At 47.4% G+C, this 18,162-nt stretch overlaps 1 protein-coding gene across 1 annotated transcript in view; it reads left to right on the forward strand.

Moving 5' to 3' along the window:
* Positions 1–18,162, forward strand: part of SNTG2 (syntrophin gamma 2) — a 339,157-nt gene that overhangs the window by 272,069 nt on the left and 48,926 nt on the right. Inside the window, exons 22-23 of the mRNA XM_088026250.1 lie at positions 1,845–1,961; positions 14,800–14,871. Of these exons, the coding sequence (XP_087882376.1) occupies positions 1,845–1,961; positions 14,800–14,871 (189 nt within the window). The remainder of the gene's footprint in view (positions 1–1,844; positions 1,962–14,799; positions 14,872–18,162) is intronic.

The raw sequence follows: 18,162 nt of genomic DNA on the forward strand, positions 1-18,162 counted from the left end.
TGAAATTGGCAAAAACAAGTACAAAACAGATTAGAATATTATACAAAAGGCCTGGAGTATAGTTTTTTTAGACTCTTTTATTTAGTGAGTAAGATGATTGTGTAATTTGCCGCCCAAACAGAGGCCCTTCCTTCTGGGATGATGGCCAGCCTAAAAGTGACAGGCATACATTTGAAATTGTCCTGGGCAAACCAAAACACTTGTTCCCTGCTAAGATAGCAAGTAGCTCTGTACATTTCCGAACTAAAATTCCCCTGGAAAACCTGAATTAAAGCAAAATATGAATACCTTACCAAATCCAAAAGAAACCTAAATCTCAGGAATGTGGGCTTTTTCTGTGTAAAGGACGAGCTGTACAGTATCATCTGATGGACACTTAGCCAATTATCTCAACTCACTCAAGTGGGAAAAAAAAAGACTTTCCTATAGAAATGGCATCAGAAAAGATAAATGAAAATATGCTCATTTATTATAATGGTTATGTTCTCTTCATTTAATTATGGTGATATAATCAGGTAGGTGTTCATAAAATTATAATATATGTTTCTTGGAACACGTAATAAGCCATTAGAAAATTCATAATGTAAAAGATAAAATTAGCTAACCCTAAAATTATTTATGAACTACATATACCTAGAAAAGATTCATAAAGCAGGTAACATTTCCATTAATGGCTAAGCTATAACTTATCTCTTTGCTAATTGATCTAGGGAGAATTAAATTACATATGGAATGTCATTAAGGTCACATGCAATTTATAGATGTTTTGGATTATGAACAGTCTGATTTTTATAAAATTTCTTTCTGTAAAATTCTATCTGGCATCTTGACCCAGGACATCTTTCACCAGGAGTTGGAGTGAAAGCTGTCAGGGCTTTGTCCTGCAAACCGCAGTGGCGGGGACGGCCCACCTGAGCCCAGGGTGGGTTAGCGCCCCCCTCCCCCCGCCAGGTGTCCCCACCTTGAAGCAGCTCCTAGGACAGGTGTATTGTGCAAGGTGGCTGGCATGTCTTTGAAGATTCCCTTTTAATTTTACTGAAATGCACAAGTTATTTTAAAGCCTTACTCCCTACCATGTGTGTAACATTAATGTTTCAGGTAAGACATGGGGACTGAGGGCGCCTGGGTGGCTCAGTTGGTTAAGCGACTGCCTTCGGCTCAGGTCATGATCCTGGAGTCCCGGGATCGAGTCCCGCATCGGGCTCCCTGCTCAGCAGGGGGTCTGCTTCTCCCTCTGACCCTCTTCCCTCTCGTGCTCTCTGTCTCTCATTCTCTCTCTCTCTCTCTCTCTCAAATAAATAAATAAAATCTTTAAAAAAAAAAAAAAAAAACATGGGGACTGACATTCGTTTGAATTCATGCCCCGAACACTTCAGCTATGTTACTGTTTTCATTAACTTTTTGAATCCTATTCTGATTTGTTACAACTTGCATTTTGTGCCTTTGTATTAGGAAGTTGGACTGTAAAGAAAATCAGGTTTTCCATGTAGGTCAACTCTGTGTTTACTGTAGCGATGGAGAATACAACGGTCGGCAGCTACAACCTCGTAGACAAATCTGCGATACTAGCCCCAAATAGAGTGTAATTTAATGCTGTGTTTTAAATATACACGGGGGACACAACTCTACTGCAGCTGAGGGCCCTGTGGGGCGCAGACGCTCCCAGAGACACCCCTGGCCTGTGTGGAGCTGTGGCTGTTCCTCTCATACGCTCACGCTCACAGCCGTCTGTTTGGTTTGGGCATTAGGAAACCCGCTGGCTCTGAGTGCCCGTTGTCTGTTCTTTCTAGCCCCCAGTGCACTCACTACGGCTTGGGTTTAATTTCAAGGGTTTTCCTCTGCAGGTTGTGCATATGGGGTGGGTCAGTGAGAGACTCGAAGGCACCGGCTCCTGTCACACCTTCCGATCCAAGTTCCTGGCCCTGAAAGGCTCGTCCCTCCATGTGTTCAGCACCCCTCCGGTAAGGACGCCCGGACTCCTTGGGGAGGGTCTGCTGCAGAGAAGCAGCTTGGGACGTGGTGTCTGCCGGAGGCCAGACACACAGGGGCCAGACCCCACTGCTCTCCTGCTCACACACCAGCTGGCTGGGAAGCAGGGGTGCAGAAGGCTGTTCCTGGAGCATCACACACAAAACAGAACAAAATCCTTCTCTTCATACATTCTGAGTTAATGGCCAGATAATTAAATTTAAAAAGTCACTCTTTCCTTCACATCCCCCCATTTTATTAAAGTAACCAAACAACCTAATTCAGCAGGGCACATCATGTAGGCCTGATGCTAAATGCCGTAGTTTACAATTGTATCGTCATCACAGACACCACTGTCCCAGAAGGGACCAAACATAACATGTGTGCTCCGCCCAGTGAGGAGTTAAAGCAGTTGCACGTCCAGTATGGAGAATTCCTGTGTCCCAGTTTCCCCAAAGGTTGACACTGAGTGTGACCCTAGGACATTTGTGGAAACTAGAAGCTCAGGAGCGGGGTGTCCCTAATAACAACGTCATAGACCACCAGTCCTCCCCGAGTACCTGACGCTCTCCTTATGTCCCCAGAACAACCAGGGCACCGGCCTGTACGGGTTTTGATAAGCCAGTGCTGTGAATTTACTGAGGTTAAAGAGTCACCTAAATTTTTTTAAAAAACAATCATAGAATTCTCCTCAAAACAAATGTACTGATTTTTTTTAACATTTGTTGCTAATGTAATATTAGGTGGTTTTGCCTGACAAAGACAAGTAGGAGAGAACTTGAAACCTAACACAGAAACAAACCGCACTGACCTTGGGGCTCACTTCAGGCTCTGCAGGAGTGGGGCTGCTGAACCCAGGGGAGGGGCCGTCCATCCGCAGTCCTAACAGAGATGCTCACATGTCCCTGTTACAGAGGGAGACTCAGGGCAGGCTCAGGCCCTGATGCGCAGGAGGGAGGGTCTCGCCTCCACCCGGTTTAGCACAGTCAGCTCAGCGCCTGAGACCAGAGGTGCCCCTCGCAGGACTGCAGGTTGTTCCCAGTTTTTTCCCGCTGATAGTTGAGGTTCTCTGTGACATTTCTCATCCCACTTCCTGAGGACCCCCGGGATGACCACTGTCCCGGGCACCCTGGGGTTTGGGACACAGCCAGGTCAGAAAACCCCGAGGTGACCGCGGTCCTGATGGCACGGCCCCTCCTGATCTCAGTGCTGTCCCGGCATAATTACTGTCAACAGTCACTTGGGCCCCAGGTCTGAGCTGGGACCGGGTCGGCAGGCTGTGCTCACTGCGATGGTTCTGGCACACGCAGGAAGGGCCAGAGAGGGTGGACACAGAGCAGGCTGCTCCCTTCCAGTGGGGAGGGCCCCGTGAAGGCAGATGGTACCCCCACCATGGTTCCCAGTGTGTGGCCTGGCATGGAATTCCAGGGCAGAGCCTGCAAAACCCATTCACAAAGCGGTATTTTTCAAACTGTACTTGACAACCCGTACGTGATGTTTAGGAAACGCAGGGTTACCTGGGGTGGGGATGATGGCTCCGTCACCGCCAGGGCTCCAGAGAACCAGATGCCCGAGCCGCAGGAAGTGCCTCTGCCCAGGACAGAGCGCCTGTGGCTGTGCCGTGTGGCTGGAAATGTGGGGGTTTGGTCTCCCTGTGCATCTCTGTGCCTCCAGGCACAAGTCCGTGTCGGGGTGCTGAGACATGACCCCCTGTCCCTGCAGAGGGGGTGCTGAGCCGAGCCGTCTCTCTGGACATGGCTGGTCCATCCGGGTTTTCCTCCAGGGCCTCCGTGCTGATCTTTCCAGTGAGTGGACCTGAATCTCACAGCTCAATGTGTCGTAGGGAGGCAGCAGGCTGCGGCACGCCCAGAGACCGGGGTGGATGGGAGGCCGCTCCCAGGCTCAGATGGAGTTTGTGGCGCACACATGGCTGAAGAGTAAATGCACACATGCCAAGTGCTCTCACAGCTCGGCCTGTCCTGGCCAGCCCTGCGTGAACATGACCCGGCGTATCCCATCCTCAGCTGCGGGGACCTGGAGCATCGGCCCTTGTGCCACCTGGGACTTGCCCTGAATGCTTGCTTCCTGCACGCATGCACCTGCTGCCCTACCCAGCCCCCAAGTCGCACTGTCTCAGGCTCACCCGTTCTTTCTGCTCGCTCTTGGTTTCTGCTTGCTCCTTACCTACTGCGGGGCCCTTGTCTGTGGCTGCATTGGCCAGGCAGCACAGCTGCCACCTTACGGACTGTCTTCCAGCAGACTACGATCTGGTCCAGGATTCGGGGATAAAGCTGTGTGATCTTGGACAGGTCACCAACCCTCTGTGGTCTGCTCGCACCCCACACATCAAGAGTCAAGTCCGGCACCCACTGGAAGAATGGGCCCGTAGAGACTGCACCACTCTTCTCCTGTCCTGTCAGCTTCCATTCCTGCTGGCCTCTGCTGAACTTGTGGTGTGTTTTCACATTCAAGCCCCAGAGGGGCACGTCTGACTGGCTGGCACGGTCCTTGAGGGCAGGGACCAGTCTGTGCCAGGGAATGTGAGGCTTGGAAGACACTGATGTGCCGGCCAAGGAACCCCCGTGTTGGGGGGGGGAGGAGACCCCCAGCACCAACTCAGGGAAGGGCTGGACTGTCCGTTTCACCTGTAGCCGTGGTCACCAGCGGGCCTTCATGGGACCTGGGTTCCTGCACCCAGTAGGTATGCACAGGAAAGGCCCTTATCAACAACTGTTGGAAAACTAGGTAAACCCGTTAGGTGTCTTTCTGTGGGGCTTTCTCCCAAGTTGTATTGTTCCCCAAGGTGGTATGGCTCGCGTTACCACACATGACCCAGCAATGCGTGAACTTAATCCCAGCCTCCCAGAGATACGTGCCAGGAAAGTCACAGGTCTGTAAGTCCCCTCGAAGCTCCCCAAGTACGCTTCTGTGCATCCAGTCGTCAGAGCCTGAGATTCTGGTCCTACAGGTGTTGGTGAGGTGCATGGTGCCAACACCGCTTTAGTCTACTGTCACGATTTCATTGGGGGTATTTATTTGATATAAACGAGAGGAAATAGAAGGATCTAGTCTGATTTTTACCTGTACATTCATCTGTTTCCTCATTTAAGTCTCACTTGAATGAAATTCATGGGTAAATAGTAAATAGTATAACTGAGGGGGCTATTTTTGATAATTTTAGTCAAAATCGGCTCCTTAGAGATCACGCATTCACTGTATTTACTACTGGAACATTCTTTAAAAAGCATCTAAAAGCTGCAGGGACAGGCCTTGTGGGTGGATCTTTGCATTAATGACCCTGAGCTGAATGGGAAATTCAATTTTCTAGACGTTCGGTTCTAGCATGGTGCTTAGGAGACCCCCGTCATCTCTGGAAGGAGTCTGGTGGCGTCGGCCGGCTGCTGAGCTCTGCAGGGACGCCTGAGTCCCTCTCAGACCAGAGAGCTCCAGCCGTTGAGAACACCGCACGCGGGCAGGCGCCTGGCCCCACGTAGACCCGCCTGTCACTGTGCAGGGGGCGGGGGCTCGGCTTGAAGGGAGCATGCCCCCAGGTGTTGCGTCTAGATCTGTGTCCTACAGCGGGCCTCCATAACCTGTTCTAAATGTGCTGACCTACCCGGGAAGACGTAACGAAGCAAGGACACAGCCTCCCTCATGGCTCCTTCATGGCTAGCGGAGTCGGGAGACCCGCTTACACGCAAGTTCGGAGCCGTTCGTTCTGTGCTTGCTTGGGCAGCACACACAAGATGAGCACTGTGCCTGCGCAGGATGGTGCGCAGACGAAACCAGCCGTTTCAGGAAGGCCTGATGTCTAGAGTTAAACCTGCTGCTTTTTCCTCATACCTGGGTTTACAAGGCTCAGTTGTGGGTGTGGAATCCAGCTGGTCGTTCAGATGTGGGTAACTTCTGCCACAGCACGGTGCATAGCGTCCCTGCAGGCTGCTGTGCTGCTGGGGCCGGAGGTGCAGGCCGGGCAGGGCCAGGCTGGGGGTGTTGCCCCATGAGCACAGCCTCGTCTGCTGAGACCAGCCCCCTTTCTGTTGTCTTAGCACAGAGCTAACACTCACAGACTGGTCACCACAGCACGGCGCCATGCCCACGGGGCCCCTCCCCCCTCCCCCCGTCTCCCTGTCTCTCGGTCTCTGTCTCCCTGTCTCTGTGTCTCTCTGACCAGCGTCTCCACTGTGACCTGACTTCTGATTCCCCAGAGACAGAGCCCTGCCTTAGTTGCAGGGAGCCTCCCTCCCGGACCCCTCCTAGGGTTGCCCTGGTGTCCAAGTCTCTTTGAAACAAAGGTCCTTCCTAGCCACTGTTTCTTTTGTGACCCCCTCCTCATTCAGGATCTCTGCAGAAGGGGACCACCGAGGTCCCTGTGCCTGTCTCAGGGTCACCAGCAGCGACTTTCTGTGATCAAGAGGGTTTTGTTGACGGAAAGAGAAGTGTGAGGCCCCTTGGAGCTAGTTTGGTTCTTGCTGTTACTTGTAAAGGGATGGCATGGCCCCAGATGAGTCTAGGAAGTAGTTTCTGGGATGTGGGGTGCTGGGAGGCAGAGTGAGCCCTGCACGCGTTCACCAGTAGCCTCGGGTTTAACGAAACCAGATGTTAACGAACACTGTGTGCATCTTTCCAAACACAAATATGAAGACGCAATCACCCTCGAAAAAGCAGGGAGTGCAACCCTCTGAATCCTTAAATGTAAAAATAAAATTGTTCATTACATAATATGGCATCTCTGGGCAGGCTGTGAAGCTGCAGAATCCGGGGAATTTGGGAAGCACACCCACCCCACAGCCATGAGAGGAAAATGCCCCCGTTTCCTGAGACGGAGCATGATGGGGGGTGTATGGGTGAGGGCTGGGTGTCCTCAGCTTGAAACACCTGACAGTGTCCAAAGATGATGCTCAAGTAGAGCTGGAATCACCTGTTTCCGGTTCTGGGAAGAGATCTGGTGGGCAGCATCTGTGCACGGATGTCCCTGGGGCTGAGACCACATGAGCCCTGATACCCTTCTCAGTGGGTTCTTCATGCTGCAAGAGGGAGAAGCCACCTATATCCCTTTCCCAGTGGCAGTCGATCCTAGTCACCCACATGGAGAAATGAAAAGGCGAAGGCAGTGGTATTTATAAATATTCAATCCCCAAATTAGAGTGAGTTCACTTGATTTATTTGCATGCTTCCCAATGTCTTCATATAATTTAAAAATTCCCAGTGACCTAAACTGTCGGTGCTAAATATCACCTGTAAAATCAGAATAAAGTAAATGCTCCCTGAAGAGGGTTGTAGTGAGGTTAAAATAAAGTGATTTTTGTGGGAATTGTCTGTACTGACGAAATGCTAGAAGCACACTCAGTTTATTTTCTGTGATCATAAAGATGTTCTTTGACTATTGGTTGAATAATCCATAAAATAAGTATTGGCAGGTAGTAAAGCCTAGTGGTTGTGCTGTATGTTTGGAAATGCCATCAAATTCTCTCTAAAGAGAATATAAAGGAAAAATCAACACTTCAGGTTTTTTGAGGGGTTGGGGAGAGTAAGCCAAGAAATCTCGAAGTGTTTCCTGGCTGAAACCCATAAATAACGATGAGCAAATTCCACAAGACAGCAAAGACAGTCTACTTAAGAGTGTTCAGTCCTTTGTGGTTCAAAGGGAAGGGGTGACAGCAGGTGTAGCAGGTTGGATCCAGGTGCAGAGAGAAGACGTGGCCTGTGGCGCACTCCCTGCCCACGGTTCTGCACCGTGATTTCTCCGTGGGACATGGATGATCCATTCCCAGACCTTTGGAATGATTTTCAAGAGTTCACATCATTTAAGGTAGAAATGGTAGCAGCTCCCTTTCTATTTTAATTAAATGCAAAAAACAGGTATGTAAATATTTTACCATTAAAATTGAGTATTTTGAAAACCTTTGTGTCCCTATTGGGTTCACATGTCCCAAGAGTTAGGTAGAGACCAGGAAAAAATCTGGAACACAAAAATGTCAAAGTCAGAAAATGAAAGCAAGGCTTCGTGGCTCTTTCTGCCATTCCGTGTGTATGTGATGCCGTAGGACAGAGTTTCACACCCATTTCCAAACACATTAGAGGAATTCACTTCACTGCGTGCTTTTAGATAAGCAGGCTTTGCACTAAACAAAACATGGAAAGGACATGAAATCACCTCAGTAAATTACAATAAATGGAGGGAAGGTCCAGAGATTTCCCACCTTCCACCAGCCCTCCCCATCCACAGCCTCCCCGATGTTTCATCCCCCACCAGAGTGGTACATGCTTTTATCAAAGATGAACCTACATTAACATATCATAAGCACTCAGAGTTCATGGTTTACCTCAGGGTTCATGCATGGCACTGTCCATTCTTTGGGTTTGGACAAAGGTGTAACGACACGTGTCCAGCATTACAGTGTCCTGCAAAGTAGTCTCACGGCCCCAAACACCCTCTAGCGATTGTCCCATAGTTGGAATCATACAGAATGTGGCCCTTCAGGTTGGCTTCTGTCACTTAGGGATGTGCATTCAAGTTTCCTCCTTGTCTTTTTATGCTTTGGTGGCTCCTTTTTATCGCTGAACGTCACCCACTATGTGAATGGACCTCAGTGTATTTATCCATCACCTAATGAAGGACGTCTTGCTTGCTTCCAGGTTTGGGCCATTATGAATAAAGCTGCTGTAAACATCTGTGGGCAGGTTTGAGTGTGGACATAAGGGCCACACCATTCTGCGTTCCCACGGCGATGAGAGTGTGTTCCCGCTGCCCCACGTCCTCGCCAGCGCCTGGTGTTGCCTGGGTTCCAGACGGTGCCCATTCTCATAGGTGTGCAGTGGTATCACATTGTTGTTTTAATCTGCATGTCCCTGAGGGCTTGTGATGTGAGCGGCATTTCATGTGCTGCTTTGCCACCCTCGTGCCTTCTCTGGTGAGGTGTCTGATGAGGTTATTTGGCCTATTTTTTACTCAGTTTATTTGCCTTCTAATTGTTGAGTTAGAGACTTCTTTGTATATTTTGGAGAGGCCTTTCTCAGATGTGTCTTTTGCAAATATTCTCTCCCAGTCTGTGGTTTGTCCTCTCTCTGACTTTGTCTTTCTCGGGGTGGAGTTTTTCATTGTAATGTATCCAGCTTATTGGCTCTTCCTGTCATGGATCCCGTCTTTGGTGTTGGATAAAAAAGGTCATCAACATCCCCAAGGTCGTCGAGGTGTTCTCCTACGTCATCTTCCAGGGGTTTTATATTTTGCATTTCACGTTAAGGTCTGTGCTCCATCCTGAGCTTTCCGTGAAAGGGTGTAAGGTCTGGGTGGAGATTCAGTATTTTGCATGTGGACGTCCACTTGTTCCAGCACCACTGGATGAAGGATTACCTTGGCTCCTTTGTCAATGATCAGTGAGTATTTATGTACTTATGTAAGTGAGTGAGTATTTATGTAATCAGTGAGTATTTATGTAATTCTGGGCTCTCTCCTTTGATCCTTGATCTGTTTGGCTCTAATACCACCTGCGGTGATCACTGTAGCTTCATAGTAAGTCTCCAAGTTAGGTGGTGTTAGTCTTCTGACTTTTCTCCTTCGATATCATGCTGCCTCTGTATGAACATTAGAACCCGCACATCAGAGTCCACACAGTAATTTCCTGGGAAGTGATAGGCTAGGGCGTAGTTCTCTTGGCAACTGATTTTCTTGGCTGCCGGACACAATGCTCTGGGTAGAAACAGCTGGTGTGTGTAGTCCTTCTGTGGTCCTGTGATGGCATCTCAGTCCTTCGTGACCTGAGCCCCTGCACTCTGGACCACACGAGAGGCCCTCAGGTTTTTCTCCCCACTTCTGTGGGACAGGCTGGCTGAGGGGCTGGACTTGGTATTGTTCTTCTCCGGGGCAGCTAGGCTCTGATGAAACCCCAGCAGGGGTGGCTCTGGCTAACCTGCCTCCCCGAGGTTCTTGGGAAGAATGGGGCTCTGGGGTATTTCAGAAGGCTCCAACAGGACTTTTCCCCAGTGTTTCCTCTGGGACCTGGTTGAGCTCCTGGAGATAAATCTCACAGTGTCATGGCGCCTCCCCGACCCCTTGATTGGGTTGCGGCCCACACTGAGCCCCTGCAATCTGCTAATGACAGTGGTTTTCCTGCCATTGTGGGTTCCTGCAGTGGACTCCACTACCCAGGCTCCACTCTGGGAGGCTGTGCTGACCTGTCTTGGGGCCACAGTGTGCCCTGTGTCCTCCCTTATGGATCCGGGAAGCGTCTGTTCAGGTTTTCACTTGTTACATAAGAGCAGTGACTTCCAAGTTCCTTATGCACAATGAGAAACATGCTAACTTTTTAAATAAAAAAAAAAAAAGCAAACTTTACCATTACTTAACATTATGATGCCGGTTTAAACGAATCATTTTCATGCATTAACCAAAATAACAAAGGCGTACTTTTAAAAGGAGACTGGAAAGCTTTTATAAGACAAGGAAGAAGTTCCACTCTGAAAACACTAGGGAAAGAGTGGTTTTGTGGAATAAGCTGTGAACTACTTCTCATTAGCCGTAGGCTGTAAGCTGAACCTGCCTGCATGCTGGCTGGGCACCTGGGGGAGTGCTGGTCACCCTCGAGTCTAGTGTCCTCCATCTGAGGATAGGGGCACATCCCACAGGCTCATGGTGAACGCGGAGGACCTGCATCTGTATATTCATAACTATTTTTGAAAACTCTAACACATTTAAATTTAACATGGAATTTTGCTATTAGTATTTAGCAACTTATTGTAAAAGCAATACACGAAATATGGCAAGTGAATTTATTCCTAAATATTTACAGATATTTGAGTCAGACATTGGACATTGTATCCTGGAGCTGGTGACAATTTGCCAATAACAATTTCTACTTTGCCCAAATCTATAACAACCATATGTGAAGTTTTTAATGTCTGTGTATTTATTTATGCCATGCTGACATAAAACATGAGGTTTCTGAATATGAGACAGACTACTAGTGACTCGCTGCACATCTTCGGGCTGTTTCTGGGCATGGACCCCACAGGTGGTGCGGTGAGCCCTGACGTGCTCTGCACAGACAGAGGTTTGAGAAGGGAGGGGACCCGTGGCCCAAGAGAGAGACTGTACCTCACTGGCCGTGTAAACAAGGGCTCTCTTGGGAGAGGAGAGGCTGCTGCTCATCACCCTGTCGAATGAGACCAGATCTCTCCAGAAGGCAAATGTCCCTGACCAGTCACTATCTCTGTACCCACTTCTCCGTCCTTCCTCCCAGGGGAGTTTGCTCAGAAAGCCTGACCACACTCACAGAGCCTGAGTCAGAATACTTGAATACATTTTCAGAAGGTCCAAAGATTCTCTGACAAATAATTTAGGAAGAGCTGAAAGAGAAAGTCCTATATTCAAGGATGGTTTCTGAGCTCCCTCAAGACGAGGCAAAGGGATGACATTGAAGCAAAAGAGGGAAAAGAAGAACAGAGGGCTGGAAGAGAAATGGGGGAGGGGAGGTCCATTGGCATTTTCCGACTCGGATGGGTGTCCGGTGCGGAGGAAGCAGAACCCAGATTTGGGGGCTGGCCTAGCTCTCCCAGGCTCTGGGAGGTGCTCCCAAGTGTGGATTAAAGCCAGGATAATTCTCATCACTCTGCTCTTCTTCCTGCCAGCCTGTTATTTCTGACTTGCAAATTGGAATCTGAGAAAATGTGAGCTGCTCATGTTTTCAAACATCATTAAAATGTGTTGATAACAGTCAATTTTATAGCATCTTACAGCATTAACAAATTTTGTAGCAGTTACCCGTGAACATGCAGGAAATATTAGAGGCGATTTTAAGAATGTCAATTAGGCAAATATATTCTATCATTTATTTTTTTTACCTGAAAAGAAATAATTTAAGATTTGTAGAGTGAAGAAATATTAGACAATTGTATATCAAATACAGAATTATTCTGTGTCACCTCTGGGGCTGCAGTGAAAGTGTTCCACAATAATATCAAAAGATGCCAAGATATTACACCTTAGAGTCTAAAATTTCTGCAACGTTTCAAGTCAAATATGGTCCCATAAAATAGAAACTGTCAACTCTTATGACTTGGGAAAAGTAGCAATGGCATGTGGTTACAAATGTTCACTCTTGTTGCCAAGTCTGATTACTCCCTTTTCGATGCCAGCTGGTTGGAAAAACTGAGGTGTCAGCATGGATCGTTTTTCCTTTTCCTGATTTCTGAGTCATCAGGAATGAGTGTAAGGATCAAGGGATCACATCCCATTCCCGTCCCCTGGAAGCACTTATCCAGAGACAGGCAGGTGTGGTGATGGCTCCGAATGCCAGTCTGCATCCCTCTCTCACTATCAGGAGTTCTTAGCCCTCCTGAGAAACCAGGCAAATTGCTCACACTGGCTGCATCGGAGGACCTCCGATGTAAGGAGTTTACGTCAGGGAGTATCTAGTTTGCAAAGCAAGGAGTTCTGACTGAATATGCATCTCTGTGTAAATAAGGTCTTCCTAGTTCACTCTCCATCCTTCCTCCCCTCTGCCGTCTGTCTGTCTGCCTTTCCTTGTAAAAGGGGTCAGGCTTTTTACCCTTGGATTGTTCTCTTAAGACATCACCACAACAGAGTCATCACTGGCGCATATTTTTAAGACAAAGTTCTGATCAGGTCGGGCTGAGGTGGGACCTGAGATTCTGCATTTCTAGCAAGCTCCCAGGTGATGCTGATGCTGCTGGGTCACGTGGCGCCCTTTTTAATACATCAGTAATAAATTTACTTGAAAGTCAAGATCTCTGAGCCCCATGCCACACTTGCTAAATCTGAATCAGATGATGCCAGGAACATGCCGCATAATGGGCTTCACAGGTGATTCCTGGCTCTGCTCAGGTTTAGTTCAAAACTCTAGAAATGTCTGCTTCAGAAATTTCATCCCATCACTGACCACTGTCAGTGAACTTTTTGAACTTTGTATTTACCTTCTAATTGTATATATGTGGGTACACACACAGGTACATGATTTTTCACTTCACTAACTTAGTAGATGCTGATCTTGCTGTCTCGGGAATGACCATGTCCTAAATCATCCCAGCCTGTGAGGTGGTTGGGTTTAGTGTTGGGTTGAAACAGCCCAGACAGTTTCCAGAGCTGTAACTAATTTATAAAAGAGGAAAGGAGCCCGGAAAGGCATCATGGATATTTTGGAGGTAATTTGCGTCAAAAAGAAACAGGAATACTTTGTGCTTTTTCTGAATCAGAGAAGCATTCATGTAGCAAAGCTTGAGGACGGCAAACCCACACACTGACGTGAGCCTGCATAGTGCCAGGTCACAGCAGTGAGGAAGCTAGTGAGGGGGAACATTCTGAATAATGTAATTTTTTTCTTTGTATTTTCATGATTCTTCAAAAATAAGCAGCATCGTTGTAACTAGAAAAGTTAAAAATTGTGTCCACGTTCATCCTGTAGCCTCGAAGCTCCACTATACCCCAAATCACCTTCCAGTTATCACTCTAACTGACCTTCTCGTTTATATTCTACCTTTTGCATTTTTAATCACAAGAGTAAGGACTTGACTCTGGGTCAGTTGATACTAAGTGGCCACATGTCCCTGTGATTCTTGTGTCATTAACTCTTTGGGGAAATGTTCCGAGGTGATGGGTTTGAAATGCCTGATTGGTTCCCTGTGTTTCTATAGCGGAGCGATTTCAAGAAGGTTACCACTTAGTACATCAAGTACTTTCAACGTTTCAAAGACACCGTGAACCGTGATTAGTTTCATTTTTTATTTGTATGTTTAATGGCTGGAAAGTAAGTGCAGGGTGAGCAATAAAAACCAGATTTGTTACAGTGTTGACTATTTCAGATTTTATGTGTGAAATATTCTAGTGTAGAGATCATACATGTGACGTGAATTGTCAGCCGTGACAGCACTCAAAAATCAGATGATTTGGGATACCTGGGTGGCTCAGTCGGTAAAGCCTCTGCCTTTGGCTCAGGTCATGTCTCAGGGTCCTGGGATCGAGTCCCGTATCAGGCTCCCTGCTCAGGAGGGAGTCTGCTTCTCCCTCCCCCTCTGCTGCTCCCCCTGCTTGTGTATGCACACACTCTCTCTCTTTCTTTCTGTCAAATAAATAAAATCTTTAAAAAAAATCAGATGATTTGATCATTATTATTGTTAAAATAGTTGTAAAACGCAATGTCAGGCCAATCAAAAACACGTTCAGTTAAATTGATGAGCTAATAAGTTTGTATTATTCCTGGAATGGAACAGACTAGTGAGTTTAGTTCTAAATCACAAGACTGGACACACACACTTCAGGTCACATTCCAGCAAACACACAGACTCAAAGCATGCTCATACACAAACTAGTCACCCTCCTAAGTTCTCTCAATTTGACCTAAAATTCCTCCTTAATTCAGTGTCAATCCAAGTCAGTGTAGAATCCAAAATGAATTCTACAGCTGTACCCAAATGCGTGTGATAGATGAGCCCCTACCTTACCAGCTTGTGCCACGCCGCAATGGAGGTGAGCACAGGTGACTCTCAAATCCACAGCCACGTGAAGGTTTAGTGCTCCTACCATCCTACTCACAGCTTAGAATTCAGTTAAGATAAAGACTCACTCCATTGCTGTAAATGTTTACAATTACCCAATTAAAAGTAGCATGTTTGTTTTCATGTATACTTAATAATCTTTCCATCTTTACTGAGGTATCATTGACAAAACTGCAGGATCTCTAAAGTGTACAATGCGGTAGTTTGATGTGTGCGTACACCCTACACTGAAGTGACATGCCCATTATCTCACATAGTTACCTTTTTTTAAGTAGGAGAATGCTTGTGGTTTATGTGTATGTTTTGTATTTCTTACAGGTTAGCATGTTAGACTGGGTACAAGCAGAAAAAACCTACAACCTCTGTGAGGTACTATTTAAACTTCACAAGGTAGGTGTTCTTTGCACATGAGTGCTTTCATATAAATAAGATGTGCCTTTGGGTTCAGAGTCCATTGAAGTAGTAAGATAACCTGAAAATCTTCTGTATTCATCTCATTTTCCCATCCTCAAAGTTGCCATCCTGTTGTTCATAAAGGTGGATGGGTGGGTCAGTAGGCAGATGGATGGATGGATGAGTGGATGGGTGGGTGGATGGGTTGATGGATGGGTGGCTGGGTGGGTAGATGTGTGAGCAGATGGATGGGTGGGCAGATGGATGGTGTGTGCACAGGTGTGTATGTGCACATGTACTGGAGAGGGTATTTTAGTTGCCTCCACTTACAGTAATATGTTCAGAATCTTTGGTTATTATTGTCCTTGTCATTGTTTTTAATATATCAGATACAAACTTGAGTCCTAACAGCTTTCTTATCAGCCACTGAGCTGACCAGAATGGCTGATCAAATAGTTGCCTCCTATTATAGGGAAAGTACTCTCACTGGCTATGGAAGGGCAAAGTGTTACCTGTAACACGCATCCCAAGCTTTTGGTATCATCCATCCAGTTTAGTTGAACACTTCCAAAGTAGGAATCCATTGCAGCAGAATCAGTTCTCAGTTTCTGCTGGGCTGACACCTCCCCCGGGGCATGTGAGGTTGGGGGCGAGGGTCAGGGCTTCCCATGAGTCCTGGTGGGACTCCTGCTTGCTTGCAGTGGTCGTGTGTTGCTAGATTGGAGATGAAGGCAACTGGGTGAATGTGCATTCCGCCAAGTTGCACAAGCCTCGGAGACACAGTTATCCCATTGGTGGACTTTTAGCAGATCTCAGGCTAGTAGAGAATTCTTTAAAACACTAAATTATACAAAAAGGTTGGGAAGTGGAACCTGAGATGGAAAATGTGGGGAAGAAAGTCAGTCCTGGTCACTGAGCTGGCTCAGGTGAGGGCAGATGGTCCCTGGGGGAGTCAGTCCCCCACCTCCCTGGTGACCTGGGGGCTGTTGTAACCGGCCCAGGCCTGCTCCCAGCTGTGGCTTGTGCCCAGGTTGGTTGGGAGGCCACGTGTCTGGCCTCCAGTCACTGCTCAGGGAGAACCCAGGACTGTCACCACCCATCATGGGGGCAGAGCCACAGGCAACTGGCCCTTAGCCTGCCGGGCGCAGACTGCTGAGATCAGGCCGGCCCACAGTGTACAGGCAGTGGGGGGGATGGTTGAGTGCCACTGAGGGTTTGTGGTTGTGTGTGAAGCGCGTGTTCTAGAGTTCAATGCACTATCGCTTCTCGGCCTTTTGGCTAAGATCAAGTGTAGAGTTCGATGGGCTGACTCCACCCCTTGAAATTTTACTTGATTCCTTTACACCTCAGTTACATCATCTGCAGAATGAAAGCAGTTCTGGTATTCTTTATTGTACGATCCTCTCTGCAGGATTGTGTTAATTCAGTGTGATGCTGTCGCTCTGGCCGTAGTGAAGTCCTCACTCAGCACAGCCTCCTGGGCATGTGTGAGGTCCCTTCCAGTCCAGGGCATCCCAGGAGCTGGGACTCACCAGCACCGTGGTCCGGGACAGTGTGCTGCTGGTGACTACGTCCTATCCTACGGGAAGTCACCTGGTGGGAGCTTTAACACAGAGCTAAAGATTCCGTCTTATATGAGATGTGGTCCACACATCTGTCTTCATTCTTTAGGCTTCCATGGTGATGTTATCATGCAGCTAAATCTCAAAACTACTAGTGCGTGCCAGGCAGTGTTTGTGGCTTGACACGTCCTTGTAAATAAACACCATTTTATTGCACTAACAAATCCCTTTGAGTCATTAGATACTAAGCTGGATAGAACCTCAGTGATGAGAGGTGGTGTTGTACTAACACCCTTAACAAAGCCGTGAGGATAGTAGTTGGTTGTAATGCTAGTAGTGATCATATTTACTTATATCGCCTTCACGTGTTTCCTCTTCACATGCTGCCTTTTCACTTACTTATCTTTCTGCAGTAGTTGAAACTCATTCGCTCAATTATTAGTTCATGCGTGAAAATTAAAGTCCCAGAGAGAGAGCTTCCTCTGTGTTGGTGATCTATTTTTGGGAAACAAATAACCCAAACACTTAAATGTATAGAACGACACACATTATCCCAGCCCCTGGGGGCCAGGCGTCATCCGTCTCACTGTTGTGCACAAGGTGAATCAGGATTTCGGCCTACGCTCTGTGGTCCCGGCCAAATGCAGCACAGGGGAATTTGGTTGCTGGAAGATGCTGGACTGGAGGGTGCGGCGCCTTGCTGGAGGCTGCCCTCTGATCCTAGCCAGGTGGCACGCTCCATCAGAGACAACCCATCATTTCTGCCATATTCTGTGGTTAGAGCAGGGCACTAAACGCATATAACATATGACACATGACATATATGTATCATATGTATGATATCTAGAAATATACATGCGGGCGGAGACCAGGTGATGCCCACCATACAGTGTTGGCTGTAGCATGACAGGGAGCAGACTGCACTTGGCCAGACTGTGCTTGTTGCTGAGGAGGCCGGTGTGCAGGGTGGGGACGTCTGGTCGACCTGTGGGCTTCAGTGAGCTCTCAGAGGTGAGTCATATACACTGTGGAATAAGGCTGTCTCTACACTTCCTCTGAAAAGACCAACAGCAAGCCTTGACCACGTTACCAGGGGCATGAGTTTGGGAGTTGTGCCCAACCAGCTAGGAGCTTCCTTTGTTTTGGGGATATATCCATCAAGGACTGATTTCTTCCAGCAGCAAGGAGTCCAGATGGAGAGCTTTGACTCCACGGTAAATGAGGCACAGGCCTGAAATACAAGCCAGGAAGGGTTTGTCCTGTGTCCCAGTGTAGGAGGGCAGTGTCCCCTGCATAGAACCCCCGTGTCCTTCTCAACTGTGCAAATCCAAATAGGAAGTCTGTGTCTAAGTCAAAAGCTAAAAATACACCCGATGGAATTTTTAGTGTGTTTTGTCTGAGAAGATGACCATTAACCAAAAATTAGAAGTTTTGAATGAAAATTTAATGTTTTAAATTTTGGTTGGCCTCCTTAAATATCCTCAAAAAGAATTTTAAATTTAGATCTGGAATTTTAGGCTGCATGTACTAGTAATACACACAAGGGAAACACATTCCCATAATACTATCATCAAAATGCTAAAAAAATTAATGTTGTTTTGAAGCTGTTCCATGACAATTCTTACGTGTAGACTTTTATTCATCGATATTCCAAAAAAAGAATTGTATAGAAAGATCTAATGTCTTTTATCTTTTTTTACAAAGGCTCCTCACTGTCCCGTTTTGG

Source organism: Eumetopias jubatus, unplaced genomic scaffold (genome assembly GCF_037043125.1).
Source record: "Eumetopias jubatus isolate StellerSeaLion01/CBP00866 unplaced genomic scaffold, mEumJub1_p1.0 scaffold_9, whole genome shotgun sequence".
NCBI lineage: Eukaryota > Metazoa > Chordata > Mammalia > Carnivora > Otariidae > Eumetopias > Eumetopias jubatus.